This window comes from Capra hircus, chromosome 11, assembly GCF_001704415.2.
Source record: "Capra hircus breed San Clemente chromosome 11, ASM170441v1, whole genome shotgun sequence".
NCBI lineage: Eukaryota > Metazoa > Chordata > Mammalia > Artiodactyla > Bovidae > Capra > Capra hircus.
In genome coordinates this window covers 3,368,355-3,383,611 of record NC_030818.1, presented here as the reverse complement: position 1 = coordinate 3,383,611, position 15,257 = coordinate 3,368,355, and the positions used below count along the sequence as shown (strand labels likewise).

The following is a 15,257-nucleotide window of genomic DNA, read 5'->3' as shown; positions in this document are numbered from 1 at the left end:
GGATAGCCTTCTTGGTCCTGTTCTACACACGAGTGTTTCTCAAAATGTGACCCATGGACTGGCAGCTTCAGTATCACCTGGCGATTATTATAAAGGCAGATTCTTGGGCCTGGCCTCAAACCCAGTGACTCACGCATGCTAAGGGTTAGAAGCCACTTATACATATACAATGGAATATTACTCAGCCATTAAAAAGAATGAAATAATACCATTCGCAGCAACATGGATAAACCTAGAAACTGTCATACTGAGTGAAATGAGATAGAAAAAGATAAATATCATATGACATCATTTAATATGTGGAATCTACAAATAAATGATACAAATGAATGTATTTACAAAATAGAAACAGACTCAGGGACTTCGAGAACAGAACTTATGCTTAAGGATGGTGGTGAGGGGAAGAATGGAGAGAAGGGATAGTTAGGGAATTTGGGATCATCACGTACATACTGCTGTATTTGAAATGGATAGCCAACAAGGACTTCCTGTATACCACAGGGAGCTCTGCTCAATACTATATGGCAGTCTGGATGGGAGGGGAGTCTGGAGGAGAATGGATACATGTATATGTAAGGTTGAGTCACTTTGCTCTTCACCTGAAATGATCACAACATTGTTCATCAGTTATATTCCAACATAAAATAAAAAGCTTAAAAAATAAAATAAAGGTTAGGCGCCACTACTGCAGATCATTATCCTTCCACTACCAGCCAGAGTTGGGCACCTGGAAAAGCTACATTCCTTTCAGAACCATTGTCACAATGGAACTGCAGCTTTCAGAAATTTACAGTATAGACCCTTCCCATGCTATAACCCCTTAGCGAAAATAATTTCATATTTATTGAAAATCCACTAAATGCTGGCTGGTAGTCACTTGCCAACATTCGTTGGAGCATGGAGAAAGCAAGAGAATTCCAGTAAAACATGTACTTCTGCTTCATTGACTACACTAAAGCCTTTGACTGTGTGGATCACAACAAATGGTGGAAAAGAGATGGGAATACAATACCACCTTACATACTTCCTGAGAAACCTGTATGAGGATCAAAAAGCAATAGCTGGAACCACACATAGAACAACTGACTGGTTCAAGATTGCAAAAGAACTATGTCAAGGCTATATATCGTCACCCTGCTTATTTAACTTACATGCAGAGTACACCTTGTGAAATGCTGGGCTGGATGAATCACAAGCTGGAATCAAGACTGCTGGGAGAAATATCAACAACCTCAGACATCAGATGATATCATTCTAATGGCAGAAAGCAAAGAGGAACTAAAGAGCCTCTCGATGAGGGTGAAAGAGAGTGAAAAAGATGGCTTGAAACTCAGAATTCAAAAAACTAAGATCATGGCATCCAGTCGCATCACTCCATGGCAAACGGAAGAGGAAAAATTGGAAGCAGTGACAGATTTTACTTTCTTGCCGTCCAAAGTCACTGCAGACAGTGACTGAAGCCAGATGCTGCTCCTTGGAAGGAAAGCTATGACAAACCTAGACAGTGTATTAAAAAGCAGAGATATCACTGACTCAATGGACATGAATTCGAGCAATCTCCAGGAGACAGTGGAGGACAGAGGAGCCTGGCATGCTACAGTCCATGGGGTCTCAAAGAGGTGGACACAACTTAGTGATTGAACAACAATAAGTCACTTGAATAATGTATCTTCAAGATGGTGACAATACAAGAGGACCATAGAAATGCCTGCTTTGGGGAACATTCACCAGCAGTTTCTCTCTTCCATTCAATACGGGGAAACAAAGGGTTTGTTTTTTGACACAATGCCTAGATTTCTAAGACTCCTGGTTTACATATAATTATTAGCTAATTCACTTATATCTAGAAGCCATTCTCAGACTTGATCTCCACTCCTACAAGTATCATTCAGAGAACTATAAGGCAGAGAACAGGAGTATCCTTCACAGACATTCAACCTTGGTCTTGCCCTGGGTCCAGCCCTGGTCCCCACTCAGGGCAGCCCCAACCTAGCGGTTCGCTTCACTTACCGCACTGGTCTGCACCGACTCATTCCCTGGTTTGGATTTTATATCAACAACTCCATCAGCATGGCGGAAGGAGCAGTCAGCAATGACATCGTAAAACGACAGCTTCTGGGCTTTCAAACCATATTTCTGAAGCCACTTCTCTGAGTCCCAGGTGTCCTCTGGATTTGACTCATGTGCTCCTAATTGCAGTTGTGGAATCACAGTTCATCAGCCATTTATATTACACAAGACTTTCATAAGTCATCCTCAACTTAGTATTTTTCCCAAGCTGAATCATATTCCTTGTTAGCTCACATTTGTTGCGAAGGCACACTTTCCAAAAGCAGGACTAGCAGAGAACTAGTTCAAAAGACTGGAAGGCAGGAATCTGCTAATTTTAATTTCACTTCCTCCAGTACCTAAGTTGCCTGGACCCATGCATGGGCGGAGGTGGCTGACAGACAAGGCAAGGTATCAGCAGAGCATTAGACTTGGGGTCAGAAGCTCTGGGTTCAAGTCCTGGCTCCATTACTTACTAGCTTGGGAAAGTTGCTCAAACTTGGGTGAGTCACCCCACTTAAACTCTCTGAGCTTCAATAGAATTCTTCACCTGCCTATCTGCTTGGCCTTTCTAAGCAGGTTGAGGTTATTCAGGTATGAAAAGTTACATGAAAGTGTGTTGTAATGAAGAAGGAGGAGAAGGAGGGGCAGGAGCTCCCCTGTTAACATGGTGGATTTATCCCTGATTCAGAGCCTGGCTCTCAACTCTACAGGCTCAGGAACCTCCTGTCAGCTCAGGTGCCTGAAGCTGTGTCTATGACTCACCTTAGGCTCATAGGATCAAGTCTAGCAAGAAGGTCAATTGCCAGAATATCCTTAGCCTTGGGCACATTCCTTTGCTGTTTTCCAAAGCTTACCTATACTCTAAATGGGAGCAGATGTTATGCTTCCTGAGCAGAACACCCGAGTAGCCAGTTTATCATACAAATAGCAAAGTGCTTACAATGTGCTCAGAAACCCTACTACCACCTAAGGGAGAGTGGGGTATCTGAGGGTGGGCAGAGAGGAGGCATGGGTGTCTTAAGCTGGCCCCTGAGAGCTAACTGTACCCCTTTCTTCCAAACTCCATGCTCAGTGGTGGCACATGATGAAACTGACCAAGCCAGAAGTATTTACAAAATGTGAAAATCAGTGGATGCTACAAATGAGGGCTTTCTTATTTCAGAGTGGGTTGATAACATTTCTCTACATGCCCTTGGATGGAAGGCAGAGAGGACCCTGAGCTTTTACCCCTAGTGGGACCTAGGGAGGACTTGGAGAAGGTGCTAGGCAGAGGTGGTTTTTAAAACAGGCACTACCATGTATTAGGTCCGCTAGCCCTACAGTTTACTCACTTGGATCAGCCGTTTTCAACTCTGCACACTGGAATCCTCTGAGAATCTTAAAATACATTGATGCCTGCCACCCCCCACCCCCCCACCCCCGCCCCTCCACACATACACCATGCATTAGATTCTGTTTTAACTGATCTGGACACTGAGACTGTCAAAGTTCCCTAGGTGATTAGCCAAGCACTAGGGTAAGAGGAAGAGAGCTTTCTAAATTAAGATTTGGTCATCCCATCATTTATGCTTCTACCAGACTTAAATTATACTTTTAATTAAAAAGTAGCATTCAATGTTGGGGAAATAAAAATATTACCCATAGTTATCTGTTACTATATCTAAGGAGATATATAATTAGAATAATATATGAAGAAATAAAACACTTGAGAGTCAATTATTTTTCAATAATACATGAAGGCTCTGTCCATTCATGTTATACTTGTCCTCAAATTCTAATAGAACAACTTTTAGAAAATTAACTCTGAAACCTACTGGGGCTGGAACTTCTCAAAGAAGCTTGATTTTGAACTTTAATCCAATCTGGCATCAAAAGCCCCTATGGGCACCATCCCCAGTGCCAGCACTTGGTTTCTATATGGTTCATAAAGTGTCTTTTCACCCCGAACAGGGGGCTGAAATCAGAATTTTCCCAGAGCTTTGGGAAGATCCTGAGGTTCTCCTGCATCACAGGGAAATAGCCTAAGGGGACTGGAGCCATTTCGGTGAGTAGGGTCAAGTTCCTTGGAGAAATCCTTTTGTTGTTGTTCAGTCACTCAGTCATTTCTAACTCTTTGCAACCCATGGACTGCAGTATGCCAGGCTTCCCTGTCCTTCACCATCTCCTGGAGCTTGCTCAAACTCATGTCCATTGAGTTTATGATGCCGTCCAACCATCTCATCCTTTGTCATCCCCTTTTCCTGCCTTCAATTTTTCCCAGCGTCAGGGTCTTTTCCAATGAGTTGGCTCTTCACATCAGGTGACCAAAGTATTCATGTTTCAGCTTCTGTATCAGTCCTTCCAATGAATATTCAGAACTGCTTTCCTTTAGCATGGACTGGTTGGATCTCCTTACAGTCCAAGGGACTCTCAAGAGTCTTCTCCAACACCACAGGTCAAAAGCATCAACTCTTTGTCGCTCAGCCTTCTTTATGGTTCAGCTCTCACATCCATACATCACTCCTAGAAAAACCATACTTTGACTATACAAACCTTTGTCGGCAGAGTAATGTCTCTGATTTTTTATGTTTTGTCTAGCTTTGTCATAGATTTTCTTCCAAGAAGCAAGCATCTTTTAATTTCATGGCTGCAGTCACTGTCCTTGGTGATTTTGGAGCCCAAGAAAATAGTCTTTGACTGTTTCCATTGATTCCCCATCTATATGCCATGAAGTGAATGAAAGTGATTTTTTTCTAGAAATGCTGGGCTGGAGAAACGCTTTGAGTGTTTTTCTTCAGTTATTGTTGATTACAGTCTAAGACTTTGTCTCTTTACTCCTACTATATTCTCCTCCCTCCTTTATGATCAGTAGGTTCAGTAGGAAATAAACTTCATTCAGTTATTTCCATAGCAACATACACCCTATCACAGGCTCTGCTCTGTTTTGGGTTGTCTTCTTTAAAAAGACAAGAGTCCTTTATCAATGATAAATTCAAGTTGATCAGAAAAGAACTTCCTAAAAACACATCAATCCAATTCTAAGAAGGGATTTTATAGAGTCAGAGACCAAGTTTTGACTGGTAGTTCCCCCAGGACCAGGCACTGCAGTCAGCCTGGGGGCATGATTCAGGCTCCCAATTACCCTCTAAGTGGAGGTTGGGAGGAAGACCTCCAATAACTTGAACCTTTTCAAAGAAAGAAGGGGCAGTCAAGCAGGCAAAAAACTCCAAAGCTGAAGAAAGGAGAGAAAGGGGGAAATCTTTTCACTTTCAGTGCTAATTACACAACCAACACCTGAGCCTCATATCCCAGGGAAGGGAGAGGAGAGGGAGTCATCTGTTCATTAGAGTCACTTACTAAGAGGTCCTTCCCATTCCCCTGTGGTTATCTTAATTAAAAATGCTACATAAATTCTCACCTATGGAGCTGAGTATAATACCTTCATTTATGATGGAAATGTGACCTCACAGCACATCCTGATTACACGGCTTTACCACTCCCCATGACTGATCTCTTAAAGATTCTCCCTCATCCATGGGCAGGAGAATCACATGCTAGATCACATATATGTCACAAGATTAACTTACCTGGCCTCCCTGTCCTACTTAGCCTGTCCACAGAGCCTGACTGAACCTTTCAGCTTTTCCTCATCCTCTGACACTGAGTTTGGTATTTTGAACCAAGCATTCAGAGTCCAATCTTGGCATGACTACACAACATGATTAAACTAATCATCTCTAGTGAGTCTTAAAATGGCTGTGAAGGTTATTCCAAATAAGGACTTCCTGAAATTTTTTGAGCTGAAGTCTTGAACATTTTGTGAGAAAAGTCATAATCTTGTTCGATTGCCATAACTGGCATACACACACATAGAAGGCTCAGATGTGCCAACAAGTCTTGAAACAGTTCAGCACCTCAGGAATGATGCATATTCTTAAAAAAATTTTTTTTAAATTTTTTTGCCACACCACACAGCATGTGGGATTGAACCCACGCCCTCCTGCATTGGAAGCTCTAAGTTTTAACCACTGGACCTCCAGGGAAGTCCTCCACATCTCCTCTTTTACTTTATTTATGAACAGCTGTGTTAAGGTATATTCATCATTGATAACAATAAACTATACACATTAAGTTTTGACATATGTATGCTTAGGTTTATGTCAATCACTTTGTTATTTGTTGTCTATTGGCGCCATCTGTCCTTTGTTCTTTTTTTCCAGATAGCATTTTAAAAGAATTATTAGTTATTTGTTTATTTATTTATTTGTTTTGTTGCATTGGGTCTTTGTTGCTGTGTGCAGGCTTTCTTGAGTTGTGGTGAGCAGGGATTACTCTTCATTATGGTGCACAGGTTTCTCGTTGTGGCGGCTTCCGTTGTTGCAGAGCACAGACTCTAGGACGTGTGGGCTTCCACAGTTGTGTCATATGAGCTCAATAGTTGTGGTGCAAGGACTCAGTTGCCCACAGAATGTGGAATCTTCCCAGACCAAGGATCGAACCCATGTCCCCTGCATTGGCAGGCAGATTCTCATCCACACCAGGGAAGTCCCAAGACAGCCTTCGGATTGAGTATTTTCAATTTCAAGTTATCTTGTTTGTTTTCTTGTTTTGTTATTTAATGGGTACTTTATTTAGAGTGAAAAGTGAAACTGAAAGTCGCCTCCACCTCTTTGTGACCCTCCAGGCCAAAAGGCCTGGAATTCTCCAGGCCAGAATACTAGAGTGGGTAGCCTTTCCCTTCTCCAGGGGATCTTCCCAACCCAGGGATCAAACTCAGGTCTCCTGCATTGCAGGCAGATTCTCTACCAGCTGAGCCACAAGGGAAGCCCAAGAATACTGGAGTGGGTAGCTATCCCTTCTCCTGGGGATGTTGCCAACCCAGGAATCGAACTGGGGTCTCCTGCGTTGCAGGTGGATTCTTTACCAACTGAGCTATCAGAGAAGCCCTTATTTAGAGTATACATCTTCAACATGTGTGTGTGTTAGTCGCTCAGTCATGCCCAACTCTTTGCGACCCTATGGACTGTAGCCAGCCAGGTTCCTCTGTCCCCGTCAGGCAAGAATACTGGAGTGGGTAGCCATTCCCTCCTCCAAGGGATCCTCCCAGTCCAGGGATAGAACCCAGGTCTCCTGCATTTCAGCCAGAATTTTTGCCGTCTGAGCCACCAGGGAAGCCCAATGGATATCTGGATGGATAATTTCAATGGATATTATACTACCCCCCATATGCTGTAAGAACTGTATAACATCGACTTCCCTGGTGGTCCAGTGGTTAAGAATCCACCTTGCACTACAGAGGACACAGATATGATCCTTGGGCAGGGAACTAAGATCCCACGTGCCTTGGGGGAACTAGGCCCATGAGCCACAACTAGAGAGAAAAATCCCTCACATCACAACTAGGACCTGACACAGTAAAATAAATTAAAAAAAAATTTTTTTTAAAAGAACCTTACAATAGCGTATTTCCTTTTCTCCCCTTCTGAATTTCTTTTTGGAAATGCAGTGGGATTTTTTTTTTAATAATTGTGGTAAAATATATGTAAAGTGAAATTTATCATTTTAACCATTTTAAGATGAACAATTCAGTGGCATTAAGCACATTCACATTATTGGATCACTATCCAACCCCAAAACTTTTCAGTATCCCAGAAAGGAACTCTGTACCTATTAAATGACTCTCTCCATTCCCTACTCCCCCAGCCCATGGTAATCATTTTTTGTGTCTGCTTATTTCACTTAGCATAATGTTTTCAAGGTTTATCCATGCTGTAGCATGTGTCAGAGTTTCGTTCTTAAAGCTGAATAATATTCCATTGCACATACAGACCACATTTTGTTTATCCCATCATCTATTGGTGGACATTTGGGTTGTTCATCTTTGGAACTTATGAATAATGCTGTGATTCCCCTCCTGTCTTTTATGCTACTATTGTCAAACACTTAACTTTTATATATATCATATAGACCTCACAGGTGCTTCCTAGTGGTACTAGTGGTAAAGAACCCACCTGCCAATGCAGGAGGCATAAGAGACACGGGTTTGATCCCTGGGTAGGGAAGATCCCCTGGAGAAGGGAATGGCAACCCATTCCAGTATTCATTCTTGCCCAGAGAATCCCATGGACAGAGGAGCCTGGCAGGCTACTGTCCATAGGGTTGTAGAGTTGGACATGACTGAAGTGACATAGCATGCACACACAGACCTCACAGCACACTATTACTACTTTTGCTTAAACAGAAATTGCTTTCTAAAGCTATCTAAATAGCAAAACATCATGTGTTTATCTACAGTTATTTCCAGCCTTTTATTCCTTTAGGTAGACCATATTTCCATTCATTTCTTCCCACATAAAAGCATCATTCTCCTCCTGCCTGAAGGATTTCCTCACGGTGCAGATGCACTGATAATTCTTTTCTGCTGTAGGTAAAGATAAAAAATACCTTTATTTTGCCTTTGTTTTTGAAAAAATATCTTCACAAAACACAGAATTCTAGATTGACTGTTAAGGGTATTGAACGAAAAAAATAAGATGTTACTCCACTGTCTTTTCACTTGCAATGAGAAATCTACTATTGTGCTTATCTCTGTTCCTTTCTACAGAAAATGTCTTTTTTTTCCTCTGGTTGCTTTTAAAATTTTCTCTTTTGTTTTTTGTGGACCATTTTAAAGTCTTTATTGAATTTTTTTGCAATACATGCTCTGTTTTATGTTCTGATTTTTGGCCAAGAGGTACGTAGGATCTTACCATGGATGGAACCTGTGTTCCCTGCACTGGGAGATGAAATCTTAACCACTGGACCACCAGGGAAGTCCCAAGATTTTCTCCTTATCAGTGGTTTTGAGCAATTTGATTGTGATGTTCTTTGGTACAGTTTCCCTCATTTTCTTGTACTTGACATTCCCCGAATTCCTTGGGTCTCTAAGTTATAAAGTTTGGAAAATTTTCAACCTTTATTTCTTCAAATATTTTTCTGTTCTGCCTCCTCCCCTCTCCTCAGGAATTCCACCTATATTCACTGATGCTCTTCTGTTTGTTCTTTGTTTTTGTTATTTATTCTCGTTATTTTTCTCTGTGTGTCTCATTTTGAATAGTTTCTCTTGCTATGTCTTCAAGATCACCCATCTTCTTTCCTGCAGTGTCTAATCTGCCATTGATTTTGTTCAGCATGTTTTCACCTAAGATATTTTCTTGCCTAAAAGTTTTCATCTGTAAGAGTTCAGCATGTATTTTTTTAAAAAATACTTCCCTGACTCTACTTAACTTTTTGAATATAGGAATACAGTTATAATTACTGTCATCTTCTGTCAATTCTAACATCTGTGTCAATGTTGATTGATTAGCAAGGGGCACAGCCTTCTTTTCATGCCTGGTAATCTTTGATCAGATGCCAGTCATTGTGAGTTTTACCTAGTTGGATACTGGATGCTTTTATATTCTTATAAATCTTCCTGAGCTTTGTTCTGAGATGCAGTTAAGTTATACATAAAGAATTCTCTCCTTTCATGTCTTGCTTTGATGCTTCCTCAGGAGGGCTCAGGGCTCTTTAAGGCCAGTCATTCCCCATGACTGAGGTAAGACCTTCCCAAGCAGTCTACTCAGTGCTCTATGACATAAATTTTTCCAAATGGGCTGGTGAAAACAGGCATTCTTCTTCACTCTTCACGAGCTCTAAACCCTTTCTTTCTAATTCTTTCCAGTGGGTCTTTCCCAGCCTTGGGTAATTTCCTCACAGAATGATTAGGATAAGCAGAAATCACACGAGGGACTCTTGGCAGATTTCGAGAGTCCTCTCTATTACTTTGTCTTATGAAATCTAGATATCTTGATCTCCTGGATCCTTAGCTCTACCTCCCAAACTTTGAAGTTTGCTGTGCTCCTTCTTCTTACACCATGGCAAAGCATTCAGTTCAGTTCAATTCAGTCGCTCAGTCGTGTCCAACTCTTTGCGACCCCATGAATCGCAGCACACCAGGCCTTCCTGTCCATTACCAACTCCTGGAGTTCACTCAGACTCACATCCATCGAGTCAGTGATGCCATCCAGCCATCTCATCCTCTGTTGTCCCCTTCTCCTCCTGCCCCCAATCCTTCCCAGCATCAGAGTCTTTTCCAATGAGTCAGCTCTTCGCATGAGGTGGCCAAAGTACTGGAGTTTCAGCTTTAGCATCATTCCCTCCAAAGAAATCCCAGAGCTGATCTCCTTCAGAATGGATTGGTTGGATTTCCTTTAAGCTGAGACAATCAGAGTTTTCCTTGGATTTTCCTGTATCTCTCAGGGATCTCTGGCCTTTGATACTTAGTATCCAGTGTCTTTAAAAACCAATGCTTTGTGTGTTTCAGTCAGTTTTTTGTTTCCCTTAGGGAATTCTCATGTACCACTCTTGGTAATTAAAAAGAGGTCAAAATTACCAACAGCCAGAGTGTGTGTGGCCTCACCATCTTCTCATTCCAGGCATCAGGCTGATGAGTCATCCGTGCCAGAAACTGCCCTTCTGATCCTATGATTATAGGTGCCAGCTGGTCCCTGAACCAGTGCACCTAGCCTGGGGGGGGCAGGTGAGGGGCTGCCATGTTCAGGAAGGGAGACTTTGTTTAATACACATGAAGGTTCCACTTGTAATGACAGTCCATCTGATCTCTTCCATTCTGACCCTTCCCCTCTCCAGATAACTACCCTATCTCCTCTGACCCACAGGCCCTGGCAGCTAAACATGGGAAAGGCCACTACCTTCACACAAAGCAGACACAAGGTCTTGGCTGACACAGCATTTGACTCAATAACACTGGGCTGTGGACGGCAACAGGAGCAGCCAGTCTCTGAAGCCAAAGCAAGGTTACAAAAGCTTCTATGGGAATCCAAAAGTGGAAATTTGTGTATCCAAATTTTCCTTTTTAAATAGAAATGGTACACTAAAAGCATCTTGAAAATTTATGCTTGAAGTCATTTTGGTTTTAATTCTGGGTATGTGTTCATGTGTATTAGATTGAAACAAAGGGATGACAATCTATCCCTCTAAAAATTACAGAGGCCAACAACCCTTCTGTTTCCTTTAGAAACAATATCTAAAAACCTTGTTACCCTCAACAGTACCCCAAGTTTAACTATTCCCTGTATTAGTTTGCTCAAGATGCCAAAAAATGCTCCAGACTAGGTGACTAAAATAGAAATTTATTTTCTCACATTTCCGGAGGCTGGAAGTCCAACATCAAGGTGCCTACAGGTTTGGTTTCTGGTGAAGCATCTCTTCCTGGCTTGTGGATGGCGATCTTCTGGCTGTGTCTTCATGTAGCTTTTCCTTTATGTGATGTGTGAAGTGAGAGAGGTCTCTTGTGTCTCTTCCTCTTCTTATTAGGACACCAGTTCTCTTAGATTGGGGCCTCACCCTTATGATCTCATTTACCTTTAATTTCCTCCTTGAAGGCCCTATCTCCAAATACAGACACATTGGGGTTACAGCTTCAACATTTGAATTTGAGGGAGATACAATTCAGTCCATCGTGCTCCCCAAAACAAACACCTTAGTAGCAGGATCACCACTCTCTTTGCCTGGCATGGATGTTGGAGTATCCCAGGTGCCCTGCTTCATTTTCATTCTTCTCTCAGGATGGCAGAGGACTCTCTGAGTATTTGACTGTAAGATCACCTTTGGGGGAGGGAGAGGTGTCCCTACAAGTGAGCAGTCCCTCCGGACTAGCCTGATTGGGTCCCTTCTTGGAAAGCCCAGAGAGCTGGTCCTTGCAAAGCAACTGCTGCTGCTGCCACCCCAGACCCAAGTCAGGACACCCACTCATGGGGAAAAGTCAGTGTTGCCAGGATTTTACCAAGTCATGCTGGACAAGCTCACTTCTGCCTTTCACCCCTTCCTCCCTCTACTCATGTCCTCTTCCCATTTCTCCCCTAGCCAGCCTGGCCTCCTTGCTCTCTTCCCTCACAGATGCCTGTGTAACACAGGCAGGGCACCAGGAGCAATACAGCATGGCAGAGGTTCCCAGATTTTTTGCACATTATCATTATCTGAGGAGCTCTCAAAACTCCCAATGTCCAGACTGAGAGAGAAAAAAAAAAATCTCCCAGTGTCCAGACTTCATCCTTTATGGATTAAATCAGAATGTCTGTGCTTGGAGCCAGACATCAGTATTCTTAATGAGGAACTTGGTTTTGAATCCTGGCTTCGTTAGTTCTAGCGTGGCCTTGGGCAAGTTATTTAGCCTTAAATGGAGATAATAGTGGCATCTATCTCATAAGATTGTAGCAACGATGAAATGAGCTAATACCTATGACGAACTCAGAACAGTGCCTAACATTTAAGGTATGTACTAACTACTATCATTAATAGCTGTGCCCTAAATGAAACTAGTGACTACAGAGGAAAATCCTTTACTAACTCAAGAACTCAGGGATGAGAATCAGTATACTCATTGCCCTAATTGTGAAAGAGAAAAGATTGAGCTAACAGTTACCAAGAACCTCCTTGGTGCAAAGCATGCATTATTTATCTTAATTTTTACAAGAATCTCTCAAGACCAGTATTATAATTATTTCACAGGTGAATAACCAAAGGCTCAAAGAGACAGTCAGGTTAATCTAATGATAGAACTGGTATTTACAACCATATTGCTCACTCCAAACTCAGGCTCCTCTGAATCCTCTTTTCAGCTGGCTCTTGACCCATGGACTTCTATGTTTGTCTTTGCATCACCCAATTTTAGCAAAAATCCTGCTAAGATAGTTTATCCAGGATCCCTCACTCTCCACATCTGAGAAAGATTCCTCATACCCAACCATCCCCAGGTGATGTCTGATCACCTCAACCTACTTTCAGCAAGAATCCTGTCAGATAGGGTTAGCCAGAAACTCCGTTTAATCTCTGATGTTTCTTCTCAGTAATTTTCCATCCAGCAGCCCTCCACCCTGCTCCTTGGGTGCAAATCCCCACTTGCTCATGTTTATTAATAACTGATTCCACTTCCATACTGAGGTCTCTTTTCCCTTCTTGCAATAGTCCCTGAATAGAACCTTGTTTTTTTTTTTAACCATTTGACTGTCCATCTCTGGTTTTGCTTTGACAACCAAAAGACACACACATGTGTATGCATACACAGACACACACACAACAGAGCTCTGGAGAGTCCCTCAGGAGCTCCTGCCAGCTCCTCCCAATCCCCGATCAGTAGCAGTTACAACTCAGTATTGACTTGTTCACACTCGTGCCTGTCAACAGCACCCACCATGGTCTGTTGTGGCCACACTGGTCTTGGGAGTCTCAGCCACCAGCCTCCGCATCTGGGCCAATGTGCTGCCAGCTTCCTCCATCTCCCTCCAGATGAGAAACACATCTTCTCTGACCCCTGCTCCTGAAAGGGAAACACGTGTGAGCAAGTGACTGCAGGAGGCTCCAGAACCTCTGATGGTCTGAGCAGGCCTGGCACACCCTGGCCAAGTTTCTATAATATTTCTGAACATCAAATTCCATTTTTCCCACTAATTCTTTCTGAGATTCAGAAGTGAAATCCCTAAGAAAATGCTGTCATCTCAAGAAATCATAAATGCAGACTTTAGGATGCAATAAGTCCTCACAACAGCCAGTATATTTTAAGATTAGTTTATTAATAACACTCAAATAAAATAAAGAGTAAAAATATTCAAAAAGCATCCAATGAAAGCCAGAGTTATCATTGTGGGGCAGGGAAACTCAACGGTCTATGAAAGCAACACCCCTCACCTTTCTTGACCAAGCTGAGACTTTTTGATCCTCTGAAACCACCTTCACAACTTGGTATTTTTCCCTAATGTGCTAACAATTCTTTGGCCTCATTTTCTGGAACTCTGCTATCTCAGTTAAGGTTTTGGTCTGGCTGTGTGTCTTTTTTTTTTTTAATAATATGGCTAAATTAAATATAGATATTTATATCATTGTAGCAATCAATCATTCAGTCAATCAAAGTTCATCCCATGGGTAAGAGGTCCAAGGCTGGGATAGAAGGTCTGCCTCCACTAAGATCCTGGCTCTAACATGTGAGTAGTTTGAGAGGTTAAGGACGGTGTAGGAGCAGGAGGGAGATGGGTGTGACTATAAAAGTGCAACACGAGGGAACCTGGGGTGGCATATTGACAGCATCAGTATCAACATGCTGGTGGTGATATCATCCTATAGTTTTGCAAGATGCCACAAAGAGCAGGTGGGTGGGACTTGCCCGGTGGTCCAGTGGTTTAGAGCTCACCTTCCAATGCAGTGGGTGTGGGTTCAGTTCTGGGGAGTTAAGATCCCACAGGCCTTGGAATCAAAACACCAAAATGTAAAACAGAGGCAATATTGTAACAAATTCAATAAAAACTTTAAAAATGGTCCACATTTTTAAAAAAATCTTTAAAAAAAAGAGCATGTGGGCCTTTCTTACAGCTACAGTTCTCCCTACCTACAGTTCTCTCCACCTTGTCTGCTGTGGATATGAGGTCAGTGGCAACTCCAACAGGCAACCACACTTAGCAGATGCCACTCACCCATTTTCAGTGGCATCTGTGGGCCCAGCCACCACCTGGCACCACTTAAGGCATCATGGGGGCTACAGGGGAGTCTCTGCTTTGGGGTGCTTCTGAAAGGCTGTGTAGATAAGAATTTAGCAGATGTATTCTCTAGCGTTAAAGATTCCATTTCAAAAAAGTTTACTCCCCCCAAAAAAAACATACACAACAAATCTATTTCACAGACTGTATGCAGCTGGCTCAGAGAACACTGATGCTTTTACTTAAGTAAGCTGAGTCCCAATTCTCTAATGATAAATACCTTTTCAGAGTACCTGCTATGTGCCTGGCCTTGTGCTTAGGGCTTTCTAAACATTTTTGCATCTCTCTTCACCACAGCTCTGCAGGCAAATTCTACTCCTGTTTCTGTTTCTCAGCCGTGTAAATGGAGGCAGAGCTAGTTGTCCAAGCTCATACCAAGGTCAGAAGTGGTAGAGCAGGGTATCATATCCAAGTTGGTGCGACTGTACCAACTCAGCACCCTGACTGGTTGTTCTGGAAAAGCGGTGACTGGTTTATAGAGGCCCCTGCAGCCCCTCCCCCAGCAGATGCCAATGGCATCCCATTTAACAGTCCACAGATGCCCGAGATCCCACAGTCACAGAGAATGAGGGACCACCATCAGGTCTAGGAGATGACGCAGGAGATTTATCCACCCTCAAAGGACTGACCTAAAACCACCAGGACAGACCAGGGCAG

The 15,257-nt window shown here is 42.6% G+C and overlaps 1 protein-coding gene across 1 annotated transcript in view; it reads right to left on the bottom strand.

Moving 5' to 3' along the window:
• Window positions 1–15,257, bottom strand: part of VWA3B (von Willebrand factor A domain containing 3B) — a 187,590-nt gene that overhangs the window by 117,638 nt on the left and 54,695 nt on the right. The window contains exons 8-9 of the mRNA XM_013967429.2: window positions 13,265–13,390; window positions 2,011–2,189 (exon numbers count right to left, since the gene is read on the bottom strand). Of these exons, the coding sequence (XP_013822883.2) occupies window positions 2,011–2,189; window positions 13,265–13,390 (305 nt within the window). The remainder of the gene's footprint in view (window positions 1–2,010; window positions 2,190–13,264; window positions 13,391–15,257) is intronic.